The sequence below is a fragment of the Pseudocercospora fijiensis genome (genome assembly GCF_000340215.1).
Source record: "Pseudocercospora fijiensis CIRAD86 unplaced genomic scaffold MYCFIscaffold_2, whole genome shotgun sequence".
In the NCBI taxonomy this organism is placed as follows: Eukaryota; Fungi; Ascomycota; class Dothideomycetes; order Mycosphaerellales; family Mycosphaerellaceae; genus Pseudocercospora; species Pseudocercospora fijiensis.
In genome coordinates, this window is record NW_006921533.1 from 6,811,978 (window position 1) to 6,834,280 (window position 22,303).

Consider the following 22,303-nt stretch of genomic DNA (forward strand, 5'->3'; position numbering starts at 1 on the left):
ATTCGGATCTCTACTGAGTGAGGCGACAGCTTAGCAGGCTCTCGTCCTGCCACGCGTCGTCCGCGACCATCATCTGCTCGACCTCTCGCATCTTCGCATCACCTTGAAGCTCAAACATCTCAGCAACAGTAGCAATATCACTTGAAACCCCTTCCAGCCCCCCCATCCTCAAGAATCTTCGCAAAAGCCTTCCTCATCCCCATGACAGCAGCTCTAATACCCTTCCCCAACCTCGCAATCTCCTCGAATGAAAGCTGAGGATAACTCGTCGGGACCAAAACAAGCGGAACACGTCCATCCCAGCCTCCAGACATGGAATTATTGTGGTCGAATCATGCTTCATCATCACTATCCAACCACGGACTTCATGCCGAGATCGACGAAGGATTGCTCATAAAGTGGAACCTGCATCTATCCAACCAGCTTCCTTCCAATCCAAAAATGCAAATGCGATAATGCGCTTAAAATTTCTCCATGAAATTCTTCCTGACAGTCCACATTCTCGCCCTCTTGCCATAGATATACATAGGTATAGTGGTTAGCAGGCAAGCCAACTGAATTCCTCCGATCGCAATGAAGACATCTCGACTTCCATCGGACTCAAGCCAATGGTTGAAGAACAGACTCCAAACGAGACCGTGCAAGATGTTCTTGCTGAAATTCAAGGTGACGAGCGCTTCGCCAGCGTACTGACGATAAGAGTCCACGGCAAAAGTGATGCTGGTTGTCGATCCGAGAGAGCATCCAAAGGATATGAAGCCGAAGAAAAGGGTGGGAACGATCCAAGCGTCGCGTTCTTGTGCGCTCCAACCAAAGCCCATGAGCCCAATGACGGTGAAGATGGCAATTGGTATGGCCATGACAAGTCTGAACTCTGGTTCGTAGATGCCTCCGTTCCGTCGAGCCATCCACCGCACTATGACGTCGCTCACTTTTCCAGCGACTGCAGTGCCCAGGACTCCGCCCACGAATGGCGAAATATAGACCAGTCCAGCCTGTAAAGACGTGAAGTTGTAGCTGTCGCGAGAGATGTATATTGTGGTCACCGATTCGGAAAGGACGATGAGCCAGCCAATGGACAAAGAGTACACAAGAGCCGACCATAACAAGGAAGGATAAGTGTAGAGGATGAATGGGCGGACTGCGACCTTCAGCCATCTATCACGAGTCATGCGTCCGGACCACGGGCGGAGCTGTTCGATATACGACTTTGCTGGTTGGGATGAGAAATGCTTGGTGTATGCGTTCCGCGGGTCGTGATGATCGCTCAGATCGGTGGGCACTCGCGACAGCTGAGGATGAGCCTCTTCCAAGTGGCCTGGAGATACCGGTCGATTGTTGAAGTAATCCTCGCCAGATATCTTATGCTCATCGAACGACCGCGCCTTCGGTGTTTGTGGCGATGGCGGCGCAGCTTCAACCTTGAGTTGCTCGCGGTCTGGCTTCTCTGCAGGCGTTTGATCCGCAGATTGCACATCTTTCTCGTCTTCTGAAGCTTCAGTAGTAAAGTGTGCATGTCGCTCCGACTTTGGTTCTGGATGATCGTGGTTGTCTGCTGGTATACTTGCAGCCTCCTTGTGCGTTTTGCGCTCCGCAGCTGGGCTTCCTGGACGCGACAAGGTCCTGATGACATGAGACATGCTGAAGTTGCTGTGCCGTTGACGCTGCTTATGGGGTATAGGCGAACGATCCCAAAAGGTCTCTGGGACGAAAAAGAAGAGCAGACAAAGTCCAAAGCCCACGACCATGGCGACCACCCAGAACACCCTACCATCATGTCAGTTGCGTCCACATTCGTGGTAGAAGTGCATGGCTTACCATCTCCATCCCAGGCTTTGTATCACCGCCGCGCTGACCAGCGGGACGAGATTCTTGCCTCCCAGCAGGAGAAGCGTGTATATACCTAATCTGTATGCCTTTTCGTGTAAGAAGTAGATCTCGGCAACTGTAGCAGAAGGCAGGCATTCAACGCTGCTAACAGCAAAGCCTTGAAAGATGCGAGCGCACACGAGACTGGCAAAGTTAGGCGACAAGGCACACCAGACGCCGGAGAGTATGAAGCAGACGGCGGCGATCAGATAGACAGGTCGCTTGCCGTATAGAATGGCCGTAGGACTGAGCACTACACTTCCCAGTCCAAGTCCCATCATGTATAGTCCTGTGGTCAGGGCGACCCGTGGCACAGAAACGTTGTACTCTTCCGCAACATCGTGAAATCCAGCAGCCAGAATCGGCGTCATGCCTCCGCCGACCATGCAATAGAAGCCAAGAGACAGCAGCGCTGCGTCTCTGCGCCAGACTTTCCAGTTCAGCGGATCGTTGGCGCTATCGTCAGGCTGCGGTTCGAGAACGAACTTGCCGTCCGCTGTAGTTTTCTTTTCTGGTTGGCGAAGGCCAAGCCGCCATCTGCGTATGCTCGTAGAAGAGCTCGAACGCGAGGGAGCTCGAGGTCGTGGAGACTGTGGAAATGATGAGGTCGAGTTTCTCGCGGGCGCATTGCGCATTCCAAGCGGCTCATTGAACTGCGAGACCTTGCTCAGCAGCAAGACCGAGCCAGGTACTTCTTCAGTATCTGGATTCAGCATGCCCATGTTCCATCTTGTTGGCTTGCTCTTGCTGCCTCTTTCGTACTCAGGCCCTAAACGCATTTCGTCGGATGTCGTCTGGCTCTTCTTCGTATTGGCACTGCTGTCTTCTCGACGACCAAGCATAAGCTTCCAGTCGAAGCGTCTGTTTGCGCGGCCATTCGCCGCCTGCTCATGCGGATGAGGACCTGCCTCGTCCTTCTCTTGTGTAGAAGCCATGCTGGGTCCGGCCAGTTGCTATCGCTGTATTGAAATGCTATCGTCTATGAGCCAGTCGAGTCCGCGAAGGCAATCGTGGTATTGAAGAAGTGAGAGACGGAAGGACAGGAACGATATCTATGCAAGGAGAGGGAAGAATATGCTCCACCGTCCTGTCAGGCGTAATCCTTCCCTTAGGCGTCATATGAGAGGGATTATGTTGCATGTGATCGAGGGAGGGGAGGACAAGTAAGGCGGCACACCACTAGCAGGCTGTGTTGGTGCACTGCACGTATACAGCAATAATATATGGCGACAGTATTGTCGGTGGTGGAGAGTTTGTGCACAGGTTCTACGCTGCGAGGTGTCCTTGTCAACCACCTGGACCCACTCCGCAGCGATCCCTTGGTGAGATGACCCCCGGTCTATTGATTCTTCATCTCCCTTTCATCGACAATATGTAAGACACTTCGCAGCTCCCGAAGAAGTCCCAGGGGCGAAATACATATAAAACCAGCGAGAGCTCGAGGGTGGTTGTTCAGATGATGTCGATCGTCGGCGGGGATTGGTCGCCGACATGGGTTGGAAGAGCTCATGCATGCATGCGTAGCAGCTACGTGACTGCGTGACACCATCGTCACGCACACTCAATGTGAGCTAGTAGCCTGGTACCTGTATCTGGTGATATTGGACACGGCCGGCGGGCACATGCAAGGCGCCATTTGTCTCATTCACTCAAGGCGTCTGGCAACAAGGCTTGCCAATCTAGCATTCAACAGCGATATGAATCTACTTCAGGCGGTCGTAGATTCTGCTGATGGTGATCTGGCCGGAGGCCTGGTATGAGCAGCCACATGCGAGAACGATTACCCGTTGTCATTGCCATGAACGAACGACTTACCCAGCAGACTTCACTATGGATATGGCATACCTCCTCGGCGAAGGCGACAGATCGTGACAGAATCGATGCACCTGGCTCTGCCAGGTCGAAAGAGCCATACCTATCCTTCACCAGTTTGAGAGTGAACATGTCGCAAGCCTGTGTTCCTGCATTTCATGGCTGGCTGGCAGTTGCCAGTTGGATGACTAGCTGCTGCGCAATAATTGAGAAGCACTTGCTGTAATAGACTCACTGCTCGCCGTTATGAGGCATTCTCCCATCTGCTACCTCAATCAACATCAACAGGTCTTTTCCGAACGTCGAAGCAAAGCAGTCCTACACACTCATACCAAGCTATTATCAGAGAGCAATCTTTCGCTACATTAATTTCCACGGCAGTGCGAGATAAGGCTTCTGTCCACTCTTGTCACATGCTAATGGCTTGCAGAAAATGGATCCAAGTCGCGCCAACCGCACACCTCAACGACAAGCGTACATGGGGAGGAGAGATTCTGCTCAAACTCAGAATCGACGGGGACGCGACAATGGTGTGTTCTCTCAGACTTGTCTCAAAACAAACGCTAACAAGCAAGCATAGAAGAAGATGTTGTTCCGGCAGACGACAGGGACGACATAAGTTACATCAGCCCAATAGATATGAACAGGCTGCGAAGACGTTCCCGACCTCTGGCTGTCCAGCTTGCGGAGGCGGATGTCGCACTTGCTCCACGATCCGCTCTATCTTCCCGCCGTAGGAACAGACCCGTCAACAACGTCAATGCGTCCTCAAACAGGAGCTCAGCCCAGGGACCGCTCGCAAGGACAACACACACAAGTGAACGTCGTAACACTGCTGAAGCACCGCCTACAAACCCGTCAACCGAAGTCCAAGCAGCAGTCGAAACACAGGCTCCGCAAAGTCCGCGCTCAAAATCTGGCAAGGAACAGGCAAGCAAGGAAGAGAAGTAAGCTCGATCGGTCCGGTTTGAGGTTGGTCGGTGTTGGTGGCTTGGAAAAGGTTGTACGCGACAGTGGAGTCTGCCAAGTTCGCCCAGATATTCTGTGCTCATCAACTCGCTCTCGCAAAAATCAAAACTTAGGAATTGATGGGGTTGCATAGATGTTCTCTTTCCAAACTATCATCCGATACTGCTTATCTACTGCTTACTTCAGAATTCGTTCATGCTTCTACGATACGTCAGGTCGCAAGCAGTCAGCAATAATACTGGCAAAATAGGTATATGCTTTGCTCCTTCTGCTGCGCAATGTCACCGTGCAGAGGTATCGCGGCTCCGCCTAATGGTGGCATGCAGGATGCCGAAACTCAAGAGAAAGGCGTCTGATCCTACATGCACGGATTCCCCGATGACAGCCCTTGGTGTGCTCAGCCTTGAGGATCGAGGATGAGTGATGTCTCCGTTGTGGGCAGTGCTTGTTTGCTCGTTTGATCGCACTCGGTTGATTCAGGTCATTGGTATCTCTGGCATTATACAACTGCTCAAACTCGTGAGTGAGCAATGCTGAAGAAGAAAAAAAAATTATACGAAATGATAAGAGAGCTTCTCATGCCTCTGCCCTCACTATCCCTCCCAAAGCAAAAGCGCCTTCGCTCATGAAATTTTGCAAGCAATGCGTGACATAGTAAATCGTGACTTCATCTCAAGTGCTCGTTATCAGCTCTAGCCGGCTGCGAAAGTACTCTTCTTGCGGAGTGCTTCTCCGTACCACCAGAGAATGAAAGGCGCTGGGAAGCCAATAGCAATTCCGACAAATGCCAGCGTGGTATTTCCCCATCCGTAGCCGAGTGCTTGATACATCTGATCTGCGAAGAGCGGGAAAGCGAAACCTCCCAGGGATCGGAAGACCGCAGTTGCTGCAATCGCGGAGGCTGCGTAACGGGTGTACGCGTCGACCAGGTATGTTTGACAATTCTGGAAGACCAGTTGATTTCCTGCTGCGAAAATTGCTGTACCGATGTTTGGCACGATCCAGTGGGTCTTGTATTGCGCAGACCAGCCGTAAATTAGGAGTCCGACAGGAACCATGACTGCACCTGGGAACATCAGAGGAACACGGAATTCACTTCGTCCTTGGTCGTTGTTCTTCGCCTTCAGCTTCTTGTAAATCCTGTCTGCGAATCTGGCAGCGACTTGAGTTCCGAGGAAGAATCCGAGACCGAGAGAAATATAGTTGAGACCACCGATAGCTGGACCTTCGCCGTAGACTCTCATCCACAGCACTGGGAATGAAGCCAAGACCAGGTAAAGCACGCCGTAGACGTAGCCGATGTAGAGCGCCAGAACTTGCACGATTGGCTGCGTGAAGAGCAGGATGAATGGTCGCTTGAATGCAACGCCAATGTGGTTTGCAAGACTTCGAGATGGGTTGTCAAATTCAGTGCGAAGCTCTTTGTTCCCAGTAATCTTGATGAGCTGCTTCTTCTTCTTGCTCAAGACAGCGGCAGCGTATGTCTCCTTGAGGAAGAACCAGCCAAGAAGCTGAACAAATACTGCTGCGATCGACGTGGAGTAGAAGACCCATCTCCAGGTTGAGTATTGAGCAATGAAACCACCAGCGATTGGACCAATTGCCGGACCGAGTAGAGGCGCAAGCGAGTAGAAAGCCATAGCCTTACCACGCTCCGTGGGCAGCCAGATATCTGCAAGAACGCCACCACCAATACCGAGTGGCGCACTGCCTCCAAGACCAGCCAGGAAGCGGAACGCAACGAGTGTGCCCGTGTTGTTTGCGAAACCACAAGCGAGGTTGAACGCGAAGTAGAACAAATTGCTGAGCTGCAGGACGATTCGTCGACCGAAAAGCTCAGAAAGTGGGCCGAGAGCCAGAGGTCCGATGGCAAACCCGAGAATGAACACAGACATGGCCAGTTCTGCTTGCATTCTGTCTGACGACTTGCTTGGGTCCAGTCCAAAGTCTGTCAAAACTTGCGTTAACGCTGGAGCGACCATGGAACTGGATACAGGTGAGATGAATGTGAACAACGAGACTGTGAGTGTTGCCATCCATCTCGCCTGCTTGGTCCAATTCTTCGGGTTGTCTGGATCGTCGGGGCCATCCCAAGTTACGAGATTGATATCCTTCTCGCCCTTTTTCGACCTTGAGGATGCGTTTCGTTTCACTGTTCCGTTTCTGCCCATCTTCGATGCATTTCGCACGATCTGTATTCGGCCAAAATCAGGCGCTTGTTGGCCTTGCTGTGGCCATCCCTGCTCCTCGTCATAGCCCGCCTCTGCCATCTCCTCCTCAAAATCTGCCTCCTCCTCGGCCTGGTAATCGTGTACAGCTCCGGCATAATAATCGAGATCGGAGACGATAAGATGCAAGTCGACAATACTTTCTCGCGGGCCACTCCTTTGTGATCGTACTGATCGATTTCGATTATGTTGTTGACCCTCCTTGAACCATTGCGGCGGCCTATTGGTCTTTGCATCTGCTACTGATCGTATGGGTTCGAATTCCTGTGATAGCCATGGAAACTCCTCGTGCGTGTCTCGATTAGGTCGTAATCTCGCCTGATCCATCTCCTCCACGGCCCTATTCTGCAGGGCATATGAATCGTCGGTCCATCCACTGTAGCGACTGTTCCAAGACTTCACAGTCCCTACAGTACTTCTAGGAGTTTGTGACATGGTGTCGAACTGTCGACGGGTCAGGAAAGGGAATGTTGGGACGTAAGGCGCCTCTGAGCGCAGCCAAGGTGCTGCCGTGTATATGTGGCAGCGGCCCTCGCATCTCCCTACTCTGCTTCCGGTATCGCGGCGTCAGAGTCCACGCTGCGGCGTATGACAGCCGTGCACACGCGATCGTCTCCATCCTGCTGGACGACGTAGCCCAGAACCGTTGCCCGAAACGTGTGAAGCATCCGTAATCCCTGGCTATGCACGCACATGTTTAGCTGAGCGTGCTCATTTTTAGGCTTTGCACATCGCCAAGCGAAGCTAGCGTGATCGGATAACTGTGGAGCAGGCTCGGACATGACTATTTCGAGCACCACTGCCTCAGAATCCATCGATCTGACAGGCTGACGATGTGCGTTCATCTTCCGCTGTGCAGATCTCCTCCGATTAGGGGCAGGGAGGACAACGGTGGAGCCGGACTGCATCCCAAGTTGCTGCTGCTGCCTTTTCACAAGACTGGCGCCGGCGGATTTATGCCTAAGCCTTGCTGTCCTTCACAACGCCATCGTGCTGATGATGACGGCCGTGGTTACGGCTATGGAGAATCGCTGACACGAGCGGCATGACCGTAGAATATGTATGGGCTCTTGATCTCCGCTGCACCGACTCCACGGCTGCATATGCTGTACGCGACCCGGCACATTGTCCACCGAGCACGGCCACGCCGTTGACGAAGTACAACAGCAGCAGAAGAGGTCGTGAGCAAGGAGTGCGGTCGTGAGAATATGCTACCGAACAGGCTTGCGGCATAGAAATTGGCATGGCCTTTGGCGTGCACAGAGTTCGACGTGCTCCTCTTGATGAGTCAAGCAAGCACTCCTGTCATCCCTAAATTATCTCGCTTGTTGTCCCTTCGACGCCTCTGACTGAGTATCAAGTGAGGAGGTCTTCCATCTCCCTCCTCTTCTCCTTGTTCCTTCGTGCGTCGCAAGCCTGAGCTGACCGAGCTGCCGTGCGGTAGGTCTGGAACTACTTCTCAAATTCATCGCTTAGTAGTGCTGATCCTCACGTTCCTCGCATTCGCCCTGGCTCAAAATAGTGCAGGACGTTGACTATTGAAAGTCCGCTGCCGAGTGCGTCATTGTCGCGGAACGCCCACCGTTCAATTGCTTTTGATTTCGAGTGAGCAAAGGGGAGAAAAAGTTGCGCCTCAGGCCAACGCCAAGCTTTTCATCGGACTTGCCATGGTCGCACACGCCCGTCGGTTGGACATATACCAATGATCCGTATCGAGGTCTTGAGCATCTACAACAGGAATGCGTCGAAGTTCATTGGGAATGAGGAATCTGGGATGTACTGTCACAGTTGATCACTCTCTCAAACCGCTTCTGTACACGCTCAGCAGGAAGACTTGGATTTCGACATATCTCGAAACATTATAGGTACCGAGGAGCTTCTACTTTGAGGCCAGGAGGGACTGAATAGTAGTAAACGCGGTATACACTTCTGTTACTGGTAAGAAGAATTGACTGTGTGGATGACATTCGATGTTGCATTATGAAGACAGCGTTAACTATGCCACGTCGACCAAACTATATGTTGACGACTATCATCTCTACAGCTCTGAGCTGTGTTGTGTTGCGAACCCACTTGTTTGGCGCTCTTTCCGCCAAAAATTGGGATTCTCAGTCCATTTCTACACTTATACCACGATTATACTAGGCCTACCACGCCAAAAAAGAAGTGGGTCAAACCGTGGATTGAACACGGGCTACATGAAAGTCAGCATGTGGTAGAAATTCGCTGGACCAGTTGGACGTACACCTCTCGCAATTCGTTCTTAGGGTGAACCCTAAGCGAGAACTGCCGATTGTCAGGACGCAAGGCCACAATCGCAACCAGGAAGCATGATGTCTACTCACTCATACCACTAGACCATTTCTGTACGACGTTAGAACCTATGAGACGCAGACTGAACCAAACGGTTTAACTCACGACCGAGGGCAAGCGACACGCTTGATTGGTCAGCTTGGATTTGCTGTTCTAACATGTAAGCTTGATTGAAGACATGGATCGATTCCGGAGCATCTCGAGCGTGAAGATTCCACTCTCGAGAGCTCAAAAGAGGCTCAGAGAATTTCCATGTCCAGTTGTATAGTCCCTATCAATTCCGAGCACCTCTTATAATCCGAACGGCGAGAAAAAAATGTATTGGAAGATTTCTAGCATCTTGGGCTTTCCCGGACCAACCTCCGGCCTTCTCCACCCTTCTGTACCGAACGTCTTGCACCTTACTCTTCACAGCTCTTTCCGTTCCTCATGGTCCAGGAACAGGTCTCGCATTTCGAGGATGCTTGTTGACTGATAAGACAGAATCGTTCAGATGAAGCTGAGAAGAAGATGTCTGCAAACGTATTCTAATGGAAGAAAAAGGAGAGCCGCACAATCGACCCGTGCCGGGAACGCCTACCAACGTCGATCCGCAAACAACACCGAAAGGAAAACATTTTCTCCTTCGATCGGGATCGCCGCTACAGTATAATCTTCCATATCTAGTCTCGACAATCATTCTTTGTCTCTGGACGACAAACGAGCCCGCGTGCTATTTTCATGCCGCTCGCGTTGGAGAAATAAATGCTCCTGAGCGACAGATAATAAGACCATGAAATCTTAGCGAGACGTGCAGCCATGAGCTCTTCTCTCCCAATGGCACCCAGAAGACCGCCAATGATCGCAAATGGATCATCCTCTGGGTTCTCGATGATGTCGTAAACAGTAAAAATGCGCGTCGCAAATCATGTCCCAGTCTCGATGCTGTGATCAGAAGTTTGAAGCGATGGACTGCAGATGAGATCAGCAGAGAGGTAGGCCGAGGGCGGTCGGAATTGCTTCTCCATTGATGGCGGCGCGACACTCTTGGTCGCTGTAGCGCTTGACTTTCAGCTTTACGAGCCAGTCCGTCATCTCTTCTGTGCCTGCCATGATAATGCGAGTTGTGTGGAAGTCAAGGCGGGCGGGTATGTGATGTGTTGAAATGGCACTCGCTCAGCCACAAGATGCGCGCACGCGTGATTTTGTGCGAGACGTCACAAGCCATTCCGGATTTACTGCTCATATTGCATGTGAAAGTGGTCGTGAGTGAAGTGAGGTCCGAGCTCAATCCTCATCGTGTACCCAATCATCTAGACTCCGTTATATACACACTGCCCCGACTCCAAAAAAAATTAACCAGCCTTTGCCTTCCAGTCTCGTATAATTACATAGAGCGATAAATTTCTAGCATACTTCTCCATTCCATCAAGAAGAGATCTCTACTACCTTATAAGAATACACGACCTCTACACACATTCATTCACGCACTACCAGCCAGAATACGAATTTGGGACCAGTACGACGATTGATGCTACTATGCATGATTCGAATCAAGATGTCGCAGCTTAACGTGATTCGATATCAGAGGGATGAGAGTCGTAAGGAATTGTTTACAGTCAAGACTGAGACGGTTGTTCAAGTCAGCAGTGAGGCGACGGAGCTTGGCAAGATTCCTGCCAGCCAGAGAGAAATGCGATCAAGACGATACAGCGACTCTGAAGTTCAGAAGCAGTTTTGAGACAAGAACGAAGAGCGAAGCCTGAAGAATTATTCGATGCTAGCGAAAGTTGCAGAATTTCATACAGCCTGGTCGTGTCCTATCCAAACTGAAGGGGGTGCGAGATATCGTCTTCATCACACTGAACTGTCTCCCGCCTCCTCGACCTGGCTCTCATCCTCATCATCTGCATCGCTCGATGTATGCTCCAATTCGACAGTCACCTCGGTTTGCGTCTTGGTCTGCAGATCTAGACAGTATACTTCAGCACTATACCTCACGCAAGTATCGAAGACTTACGGCATGTGCTGTACAGAAGCGTTGGTTGGAAGGGAAATTCCTTCGCAGACTTGATAACCACTTTAGACTGCGATCGAACATTGGGACCTTCCAGGCAGTATCAGCCCTCGAGCTCTCTATTCTGCACGCAAGAAACAAGCCTCGCACTTACGACACGTGCCGCGCGTTACTGCCGCGGGATGGTAGAATCGAGACATTCGTGGTCTCGCCAGCTGGGCCTTGTTCCATTTTTGGAGATTCTCTTGGAAGACGCGCATCTGTTTAGATGTTGTGGTGGGAGCTGGTGATAGATCGAGATCGGTGCTGTTTGCGGATTCAGGTAACTTGGGATAGAGAGGAGCACGACGCATGTCGAAAAATCTGCTGCCTTTAACCTCCTCTCTTGGGCTCGAGACACTCGAGTCCCGTGCTGAAGGACTCTTCTCAGAGTCTTCACGGTCATCGATACCACCTGGGATGTCTTGACGCGCGGTAAAGAACGCCTCCTCGTTCATTTCGTCTGCTTCGTTCTTGAAGTTGACACGCGCAGAGTCGTCACTGCCCTTCTAGGGCACTTCCTCTGGTGGACTGTTGGCCAGACAATTCCTCAAAGGACTTGCGTGGCCGTTACGCTTGCATCGTTCAGACGACCTGGAAACTTTCGCAATTCTCGGGCCTTCCCTCTTCCCAAGGAAAATTTCATCGCCAGTCCAAGCCTCAGAAGTGTCATCACTACCATACTCACGACAATGCGGACCCGGGATGAACAAAGTCTTCCTCCGCTGTTTCGACTTGGGTGAATCGGGAATTTGCATTGCGACGGCCCGCTCAAAATCGTTCAAAGGGTCTTCATGCGAGTCAGGAGAGGAGATGCCGCTGTCGACAGCATCCGACGTTTCCTGTGGACTCTTGCTTCTTTGGCTCTTCCCAGGAGTGCTCGTCGACCAATGCTTCAACATCTGCTGTGCGTATGAAGGCCGAGCAGGAGTATCCGTCAGGCCAGCTAGTCGGGGAGTTCGCTTGCGACTGACGTTCGATGGTGTATGACATGTTGGAGAACATGTGGGAGGATGCGGCGATGGGATGGGAAGTTCTGGATAATGTACTGCGTGGAGTGTCAGTGAAAGGCTTGACATTAACATTATCCTGGTCTTGATTCCATAGTACCTGGCGAGCTGTTCTCTTTCGTCTGTGATGAAAGCATGTCTACATCCATAGCTACCTATTGTCGCTATACTGAATGTTATGCTTGTAAGTAGTTAGGGTGCTTGTGTCTGGGTTTCGTGTTTGGGCACATGCATGTTGGAAAGTCATGTCGAGAGACTTCTCTCAGTCAAGTCAAGTATGTCGTCAAGGCAAGAGCATCTGGTGCAGCGCTCCTGCAGGAAAGTGCATGGTGGATCAACGTATCACCGACCCGATCGTGACTGCCTTGCACCTCACGTCTCGAGATATTTCCTTTCTTGGCTCGGTAGCAATGTATCAACCTCTACCCGAGAACGCGATTCGAGTGCTTTACCTGTACCCAGGTACCGGGGCAGATCCTCTAAACTGCAAGCTCGTCCATGTCGATCTGAGCGAGAAGCCACAGTTCGAAGCAGTCAGCTACCTCTGGGGTTCAGCCTTGGACCGGAGTGAAATTGCCATCGAAGGTTTCGCAAAACACCTCGTAATCACAGAAAGTGGTGCTCAAGCTCTACGACGTCTTCGCCATGCCACTGAGCCGAGGGCACTGTGGATGGATCAAATCTGCATCAATCAGACGGATGTGGCTGAACGCTCTAAACAAGTCGGCATAATGCACCGGATCTTCAGTGGCGCGGACCGTGTTTTGATGTATCTTGGCGATGACGCGGGGGCACTTGCGAGTTATGCAAAGGAGTTTATTGAGGATGTGCAAGACAGGTGGGAAACAGGAGCGAAAGCACATGGTGATGACGTTCGGACGATGGAGCATGAGAGGTTGCCATCGCCTGATTCGAAGAAGTGGGTGGCGTTCAGGACTTTGATGAGCTTACGGTATTTTAGGAGAGTGTGGATGCTACAGGAAGTCATGCTAGCGACTGAAGCGACAGCGTTCTGGGGAGACTGCGAAATTCCGTGGATGCACATTGCGCGGGCTGCTGCTTGGGGTACGTCCTCGGATATCGGAGAAGAGTTTATCAGCGCAGAAGATTGCACGCTTGTGCACGAGATGTGGCATTCGGGAGATGAGGAGGATATGAAAATGAAATGGAGGGTGGGTCTGCTTTCGTACCGGCAGTCCACTGATCCTCGTGATAAAATTTTTGCTGTGATGAACCTGGTATCGGATGAGGAAAGAGCTGGCTTCGATGCGAATTATGAGATGGAGACGGTCGATGTGTACAAAAAAGCCACTGAACACATCATGTTCAAGACCGATCGAACCTTGGACGTCTTGCAGAATGCGACTCTCACCTTATCACATCCAATTCTGCATGGTGAGCGCTGGCCATCATGGGTGCCGAGGTGGGGCGATATTAGGTATTCGTACATTGGCGGCGTGGTGTCTGGTGGTCTTTTGCCATGTGATGGTATTCCTATGGAGGCTTGCGTTGATTTAGATGATGGTGACAGGTTGCGTGTCCGTGGGATCGAGGTTGGGAAGATCCAGCACCAGGCTCGCCGTGACTGGCATAAGGCGAAGGAGCGCAACGAAGTGTTGATGTTTGATGAGGCTTGGGAGTTGACAAGGTCGTATGGGGATCCTGATCTTGACGATGAACCACTTGCGCTGCAGATGATTTGGACGCTGCTTTGCAACGAGGCAGACTCACCGCTTGAAGGCGAAGAAGGGCAGGAGTACGAAGATCTGATTAGAAGAGAATATGGTTGGGCGTTTATTGATTATTACCTCTTCAACATGCTCAGAGATGATGTCAAGAGAGAGCAATTCGACGTGCTTGATGCTGTAGTGCTGTCGAAGCTTGGCATAGTCAAGGAACCTTTCGATCGATCCAACGCCACGCACGCAGCGGAGGCTGAGAAGTGGAAATCAAAGCTGAAGGAATCCGGAATCGATCAAGACATCTATGATATGTGTCGTGGCGACATGGAAGAATTTGCGCCGAGTCGAAAGCATAGCGAGGAAGAGGTTGAAATTTACGCAAGCTTCATGCATGTGTCCTGGCAGAATGCTCAACCTGTCTCGTATGACACGGGTAGCAGAGCACATTGGCAGACGGCTTTCTTCGAATGTGGCCAGGACCATCGGTTCTTTGTGACAGATACTGGTCGCATTGGCATGGCTTCCAACGATGCACGGCCTGGTGATATTGTTGCAGTACTGTTCGGAGCCAGCGTACCATTTGCATTGCGGCGGGTGGGCGACGAGTACCTCATCGTGGGCTCCTGTTACTGCTATACTGTCATGCGCGGTCAATACGTCAGAAAGCTGAAAGCGGAAGGCCGATTTGAAGAGGAAGCCAAGAACTTCATTCTTCGATGAGGTCGAGAAGTCGGACTTGCACAATGGTGTAGCACAGCATCAGTGTCCCCTCAGCACAGCATTGTAGAATATACAGTAGTGGAACGAGGCACTTGACGTCGTGTCGACATGTCCTCTTAGCCAGACATTGTCGACTGCGTGTTGCGCAAGACTGTGGTCGCACTCCCAAGGCTCGGGAAAGTTTGAGATATACCTTGACCCTGCCCTGCCCTGCCCTGCCCTGCCCTGCCCTGCCCTGCCCTGCCCTGCCCTGCCATTACAGTTGGATATTTTTCAAGTTCGTCGTCACAGCGTTTCAACCCCTGTTACGCAGCCTCGTGGCCGCAACAACGTGGCGTTAGAGCCGAGAGGTTGAGCGTGTGGTGATGCGCAAATTGGGTATGCGACGGAATGCGGGCGAAATGAAATTGATTTGCTGGTGCGGTGCTCCAGCAGAAGGGCTCAGCAGCAGCAGAATGCCAGATGGCGTGACACGATCGATCGTGCGGCGCAGCGCGTTCCAGCGCGTCTCAGGATGTTTGCGTGAATCAACAAAAGCAGGTGCAATGCAATGTGTGATGATGTGACGGGCGCGTCTCCCAGTAGGCGGAGACTTTCTGTCTCCCGGATCGGAGGACGTTCATTGCGAAATTGGGTGCTGTATTGCTGTGAGACGTGGAACAAACAGCGTGATTAGCGGACTGCGCGTGTCCAGAAGTGGTTCGGATCACAGTGCCCTGTGCTGCCGGCGCACGCTTCTGCCGGCTTCGACTCGACTCATATCCAAGGCATCCCGGGCGTGCTGCGACTCGGCGTCGACGACTGACTGCGCGGCGACAGCGCCACAGGGAAGGGAGCGGGAAAGGGACAAGAAGGGACAAGCAGCAATCCTTCAGGAGCGTGTGGACGACCAGAGGCTTCGGTCAGTTCGGCACTGAAGGAATTATTGAATTGTACTGTGGCATACATGAGACGAGGCGAGATGAGCGCGTGGACGACTGGAGACGCGTAGAGTGATAGCCTCGTCCTGCTTCTCGGACTCGGTGGGGCGAGTTGAGTTCGACCAGGGTGCGTGCGTGTCAGTGAAACGAAAAGCCAATCTGCTTCTTTTTCGCAGGGTTGTCGATTGCATATCACACCAGCTTCTCGACCGACGGCGAGCTCAAGAAGAGGGACACTGACCCTCCCGACTGCTGCGTGCTGCTCCAACGCTGCCAATCCGCGCGGGAAGGCGAGCCACGCGCCGTACTAATCATTGTTCCTCGCCATCACCACTGACCACTGCCCTTCACCCACGAACGGCGAGCGGCACGGCATGGTCCGCGGTCATCGCAGCAGCTCGTGTTTGTGAACTCGACGTCGGACCACACGACAGCCACTCATTCAGCATTGGACCACGCTCACTCGTTCCGTTTGCACCACCCAAACCGCGCCACGTACGCAGCACTGCCACCAAAATCCAGGAACCGACGACTTCGCCAATTGCTGGACTGGACTGGACTGGACTGGACTGGAGAAGGCTGTGGCCAAGGCCGCATTGCTGTGCAGGAACACGGCATCACAGAAACACGCGCGGGGCCTTTGCAGCGGCAGCACTGCACAAGCATCGGCAGAGCAGAGCTCGAGAACGACGCTGCAGCTTGCCCGCAGCTGCATCACCGCAGTGCACCGACTTTCTGCTAATCAACTGGCGGCCACACGTCCTTGACGGAAGCGTGCACCACCAAACCCGCATCGCACGTTCGCCACGCCAACCATACGAAAACACCATCCGCGCCTGCATGCGCCGCGCCGCGCCAGCTGCAACGACCCTTACGCCGCACCTGCTCGAATCCCCGCACGCCTCCGTTGCCTTGCTCGTAACATGAGTCGACCTTACTACGACCTTGGCCATGGCGGTGGCATACCCGACTATTACGCCTCTGCCTCTGACCACCCCCCGCTGCAGCAGAGTCGCATACCTCGTCCGCACGATCGCATGCGCCAGCAGCCATCCATGACCCACCCCAACTATCCGGCTGCTCATAACGCTCGTAGTCCACGAAGGCCTCACGAACCTCAGCTTCAGCAAAATTATCTCAACTCGAACAGCAACGCATGGGAGATCTCTCAGAATATGTACGACGGGTCTGCTTACGACTACCAAGAGGTTGATACTCGCAACGACCAATGGCCGCTTCCTGCTCAACCTCATGCATCTTCTTCGCCTGCGCGCGGAAGCCCGAGACGGCCGCCGCAAAGACCTCAGAGACCCGATGAGCAACCTCAGCGGCCCCACTATCCGCAAGCCATCCTAGACCAGCCACGAAGTCATTATGTAGCTTCACCAGCTCGACAGTATCGCCAACCAGCACCTCCGCCGGCATCGCATCATGGGACTGGTCAATGGAATGGCGAAGGCTACAGCTATGCCGCACCTCCACCAAATTTCCCACCTCCGAGCAGACCACTGCCTCAGTCGCAGACGCCTTCGTCCATCCCCACATACGCAGCACCGCAAGCGCCCCAGCAGGCTGTATATGGGCGCGCAAATCAAAGACCACCGCTTGGGCCGCCGCCGTCTGCACGACGAGGTCCTTCATCTTACTACCCTCAAGTAGCTCCCGTGATGCCAATCGCAGAGGAGACAGACAGCATGCGAGGAAGCAGTTTACGAACTGGCAGCGTGCACACGGGAGCTCACGACAGCAAGACATCGTTCGCCAGCAGCAATGCGATTCCCATTGGAATCTCCCAGCTTCATCTTGAGCGCGGCCGAGAAGCAGGTCATCAGCCACTACAGCGCCCAGATTTGCTATCAGAATCCGACGAAGACGAAGACTTTGACGATTCGCCGACAGAACCGGCCATCGCTCGAGGAGAGATCCGAACACCAGACCCACATCAACAGTATCGAGAAAATTCGAGTCCCGAAGTAACAGTCGTTCGGCAAGCCAGTCTTGGCAAGAAGAGCAAACCAACTTTGACTACGGTAACGAGTAGCGACAGAGTTCGCAAAAGCAGCGGAAGTATAGCCGGTGACCCTAAGAGTGGCATCGCGAGTCTTCCGAGCCAGCAACCAACAGTACCAGAAACAGTAAGCACTCCCGAAAGGACAGAACGATCAAGAGCTCTAGCCCAGGAGAGACTTGAGGGACAGACGCGGCCAGGTGCTGCCACCGAACCAATTCAGAAGGATAACCAGATCGCTGCTCCCGCGGTAGCTGTCTCCACTGCGGCAGGCTACATGCAGCAGCCCGAGTCAAAACCGACCTCCGGAAAGCAGACTCCAGAAGAAGTCTTGCGATCTGGCACGGGACTTATCGATGCTTCTGACTCTTCTGAGTCTGAGGGTAACGAGCTGCGCAGGAAGCGATCGAAAGATCTTCTTGGTGCCGAGCTTGCAAATCAGCTTCATCCCGTACGCTCACAGCCACGTTCGCCTCTTGCGCCAGCTGTCGATCCTCGTGTGGAGTCAATCATTGGCAGTCTTGAGAAAGGAGGCGCGCTCAGTGCACAGGAAGCCCAAGAGCTTAAGCAGCCCATGGGCGGACTCTCAGCAGATCGTGCTGGCAAGCGTCGACCACCGCGCATTAATGTGGACGCGGTGCGAGATGCTGAAGCACGCGGCTCGCTGACCAGCTTACCGGACCTCATCCGTAGAGCGACGAAACTCGCCTCAAACTTGGATCGCGGCAAGACCGCAAGTCGGCTGGGTATGAACTGGCTGGATGGTGCAGCAGACGGCGAGAAGAGGCGGTCTGGAAGTATGTCTGACGTCCTTGCCTTCCCGCCACCTGCCCTCGCCACACCACCTGAATCGCGAAACGGTCGTTGGAGCTCACGCTTTCGTCACTCTCAACTTCCCAGCGATAGTGACGCTGGTGGAGTAAAGCGGAGGAGAAAATGCTGCGGCATGCCGGTCTGGGCGTTTTGGGTACTGATGGTACTCCTCTTCCTGCTTGTCGCCGCAGCCGTCATCGTCCCCGTCGTGTTGATCGTCATTCCCAAACAGAACGACAACACATCGACAAAGGTTGGAGCTTGCGAACAGAAATTGACTTGTAATAATGGTGGGACTAATATTCTCAGCAGTAGCGGGTACTGTGAGTGTCTCTGTATCAATGGGTATACTGGTCTCACCTGCTCGGTGTTCTCAGATGCTGGTTGTACACGCACGTCGGTCGGATCATCGGACAATGCGACAGTCGGCGACGCTATACCAAGATTAATCAGCGGAGCCGAGTCCAACTTCAGCATACCACTCGACGCGCAGGAATTGCTCGGACTCTTCTCAAGCTCAGACATGGATTGCAGTCTCCAAAACAACCTCGTCACATTCAACAGCAAGAGTCAGAAGCGAGCATTCCTTGACACACTGCCGGGCTCTGCTTCCCTGAGAGCCATCAATCGGAGGCAAGACGGCGACTCGCCGAGCAGCAGCGCTGCCGCGACGAGCCATGGTATTGTGTATGCTTCGGGAACACCCACAGCGACCGCTACAGCGACCTCTACAAGCAGCACTGATAGCAAGACGCTCGATTTCGCGAGAGTGGCGGTATTGTATATCTTTCAGTCTTCGCAGGAACTTACTATTGCCGCGGATGCGCAAGAAAATCTACAAGCATTTCTTCGGACTGGAAGCACCTCCTCGAGCGTCAGCACCAGGGCTGATAACGTCACGCTAGGGAATGGCTTCACTGCAGATTTGACCTCCTACACCATCAGCGTCGGGAACGGGACGACAGTCGGCGGGACCGGAAACAACGACAGTAGCAGCTGAAACGACTAGCACGCAGCATCATCTTCTGCGGCCTGATCTTTTACCAAGATGTTGTAAAGCATCTCATTTTTCACTTCGAGTGGTCTGCGTTCGAGCGTCAATTCGACCAGCAAGATACGGCATTTGTGTGTACATTATTAGCGTTTTGGCACCAGTAAAAGAGGGAGATGGCATAGGTGGAGGCGTTTTAATGCTGGTGCGGCTTGGAAGATTTGGGAGTGTTGTGTGTGTACAGCTCATGTTGCAACGCACGTTACGGTCAGGATAATGTATTGAATGATACACTGAAGAGTACATGGAGCTTCACGCAGGGCGAGCTGAAGCTAGTATGAGTGCGAGAGGAGGGAAGGTGTGAGTCCATCAGATGGGGTCGAGCAGAGATGAAATGAATGAATGGAAACAGTTCCGAATGTGGGCCCTTCTCGTACTTTTCTCTATTTTCGCCCACTTGCTTTACTTCGCTGCTGTATCATCATCATACCGACCGACCCTTCATACAATCTCCAACCAACCCTCTCCTCCCTCCTCCTCAATCTCCAACCCTCCAACCCTTACCCTCCCCTCTCCAATAACCTATCTCCTACTCACAAACATCCTCCGGATACCCCACCCCAAACCTCTCCTTAAACGACACATCAACCCCTTCCCCCTCCTCAAACCCACAAACCACACTCCCCTCCCCCCCTCTCACACACCCATACCCCTCCTCCCCCTCCCTCAAACTGATCGTCGCATTATTGATCACCGAATTCTTATAAACATAATACTCCAACACTTCCAACTCAAACTCCCCGGCATGTTTGTAGGAATCTGGACGGATTCGGAAGAAGTAGGGGTAGCCGGAATCGCTGCATTCGGTGAGGCAGGTGGGTGGGGTGGTGGACCAGGTGAGGTTGCAGTGCCGGGATGCGGAGCCGCCTTGTTCGTAGACTGCGTTTGGGTTGGAGATGGTGAAGTTTAAGGCGTGGGTTGTGGGGGTGGTGGTGGTGTGGAAGGGGGAGAGGTGGAAGTAGAGGGCTGCTGCTGTGGTGGAGGGGGCGAGGAGGAGGGCGAGGAGTTTTGAGGAGGAGGAGGAGGAGGAGGAGAACATCTGTTTTGGAGTTGTGGTTGGAGGTGTGGGTGGTTGATGCTGGAATGGTTGTGTTGTGTTTTATAGCCATGAGCATGCTTGCCACTATTCGATCGCTACCGCCTTTTCTGCTACTATGACTTCTTTCATCAATGCCAAGCGGAATTGTGGGTTGGTGGTAGCACGAGCTGAGAATACGAGTCTCGCCACATCGCCGGGGTTACACAGGCGCCGTCAGCCATCCGGTTCAGTCCTGGCTGCAAATATGTAGAATAGCTCAAGTGATTGTGACTGTCAGTAATCGGCATTATTTGTGGCAGTGGGAGGAGGTTTACATTTGCGTGGATTTCTAGTTTTCCTACCTTAGTCACGCGCTATTGGCAATGCACTTCCTCGCCATTGGTGGAGTCAATGCTGTGCTGAGAGATTTCCAGTATGTAGAGAACTAACACCTACACCCCCCCCCCCCCCTCTTCTTAGCACAGTACAATACCATCATCAATCCCACCACCTCCCAACCACCTCCCCAACATCCTCCACGATCCCTCTCGGATCCTCTAAACACGCAAAATGTCCCACCTCATCACGTTCCCTATACCAAACCAAATTCCCCGTTTTCTCCACCGCACGCCGAAAATTCGGGGCCGTATCATATCCCATACTCGTATATCCAAAAGGACAACGAATGAAATTTTCTTTTTGGATGCAGTATGAGGCGAATTGGTCGTGGCGGGGGTTGGAGTAGTAGATTAATGCGCTTGTGCTGATGCAGCGCGTGTGGAAGTAGAGAGAGACGGTGGTGAGGATGTGGTTGAGCCAGTGCGGGGAGAAGTGGGTGTTGGAGGAGGAGGCTTCTTCGTACTGGAGACATGGTGTTAGTTTGAGGAGGATGGGATGGGGTGAGGTATGTCTCACTTACTTTTTCTCCAATAAATGTCATCAAACCCACAGGATTATCTTCCAACATCCAACCCAAACTCTGCGGTCGAGTTCTCATCAACACAGCATAACCCACATGTTCCGTCCTCCAATTCTCTCCTTTCGCCTTCACTCTCTTCTCCCTTTCCGTCAATTCCGTCCTTTCCTCTTCTTCCGGTGACAAAGCTCCCGGACACCAATTCAAATGCATAACCCTACACCTCTCAAAATACTGCGCTCCTAATTCCCTCGCCACCATAGCCCCCCAATCTCCCGCTTGAACGCAATACTTCGAATACCCTAACCTCTGCATCAAAACATCAAAAATCCTCGCCGTATCTTTCACACTCCAATTTTTTACATTTCGGCGCAGAACTCCAGCAGAAACCTGGTAGTGAAGGTACCACACAATCAAACCCAGCTCCATTGAGCGGTTTGATCACGTCACGAAATTCATAAAACGAACCCGGCCATCCATGTATCAACAATATCGGTATCGATCCCTCATTCTTCGCTGTCGTAGGAAGCTTACATTTCTGATCGATAAAATGTAATCTCCAACGTTTCAATTTCCGTGGTCCAGTGATGGAATTGTGCGATTTTTTGCTTCGGCTGCGGACCAGGAGAATTTTTGGAGCCAGTGGTCGTAGAGACGTTTTGCGAATTTTGTGGTTATGCCGTAGTCGGAGCCGGAGTTTGGGAGGATGTCGGATTGTGGGATTCGTACGTCTCGGAGTTTTGTGTGCAGGCGTTCGACTTCGCGGATGTCGATGTGGGGCTTGAAAGGGTGGATTTCCACTGATGAGGAGGATGGCATGGTTTGCGCTGAGATTTTTTCTTGAGATTTGGTGAGGGTGTGGGGAGGTTGGATCTTGGGGATCAGGGTTCGTTTGAGCTGGTGCAATCGAGGATAGTGGAGTGAATTCGTAGGGAAGTG

At 52.5% G+C, this 22,303-nt stretch overlaps 6 protein-coding genes across 6 annotated transcripts; 2 read left to right on the plus strand and 4 right to left on the minus strand.

The window, feature by feature from the left end:
* Positions 1–461: 461 nt before the first annotated feature.
* Positions 462–2,648, minus strand: MYCFIDRAFT_30412 (uncharacterized protein; the record flags this gene model as incomplete). The annotated part of the gene is made up of 2 exons (XM_007924187.1): positions 462–1,767; positions 1,819–2,648. 2 exons carry the CDS (start codon positions 2,646–2,648, stop codon positions 462–464), a joined length of 2,136 nt encoding a protein of 711 aa, XP_007922378.1.
* Positions 2,649–4,771: 2,123 nt separating this feature from the next.
* Positions 4,772–11,984, minus strand: MYCFIDRAFT_202645 (uncharacterized protein; the record flags this gene model as incomplete). Its single annotated transcript, XM_007925745.1, has 3 exons — positions 4,772–6,780; positions 11,342–11,447; positions 11,915–11,984. 3 exons carry the CDS (start codon positions 11,982–11,984, stop codon positions 5,343–5,345), a joined length of 1,614 nt encoding a protein of 537 aa, XP_007923936.1. The 3' UTR covers positions 4,772–5,342.
* Positions 11,985–12,646: 662 nt separating this feature from the next.
* On the plus strand, positions 12,647–13,300 carry MYCFIDRAFT_131509 (uncharacterized protein; the record flags this gene model as incomplete). Its single annotated transcript, XM_007925746.1, has 1 exon — positions 12,647–13,300. A coding segment is annotated over one exon (654 nt), but the record flags the coding sequence as incomplete, so codon positions are not given.
* A 2,655-nt stretch (positions 13,301–15,955) lies between these two features.
* MYCFIDRAFT_214377 (uncharacterized protein) lies at positions 15,956–19,787 on the plus strand. The gene has a single exon (XM_007925747.1). It carries the CDS (start codon positions 16,482–16,484, stop codon positions 19,377–19,379), a length of 2,898 nt encoding a protein of 965 aa, XP_007923938.1. The 5' UTR covers positions 15,956–16,481; the 3' UTR covers positions 19,380–19,787.
* A 172-nt stretch (positions 19,788–19,959) lies between these two features.
* Positions 19,960–20,469, minus strand: MYCFIDRAFT_182071 (uncharacterized protein; the record flags this gene model as incomplete). Its single annotated transcript, XM_007925748.1, has 1 exon — positions 19,960–20,469. One exon carries the CDS (start codon positions 20,467–20,469, stop codon positions 19,960–19,962), a length of 510 nt encoding a protein of 169 aa, XP_007923939.1.
* Positions 20,470–21,519: 1,050 nt separating this feature from the next.
* MYCFIDRAFT_202647 (uncharacterized protein) lies at positions 21,520–22,298 on the minus strand (the record flags this gene model as incomplete). The annotated part of the gene is made up of 1 exon (XM_007925749.1): positions 21,520–22,298. A coding segment is annotated over one exon (612 nt), but the record flags the coding sequence as incomplete, so codon positions are not given.
* Between the last annotated feature and the right edge of the window lie 5 nt (positions 22,299–22,303).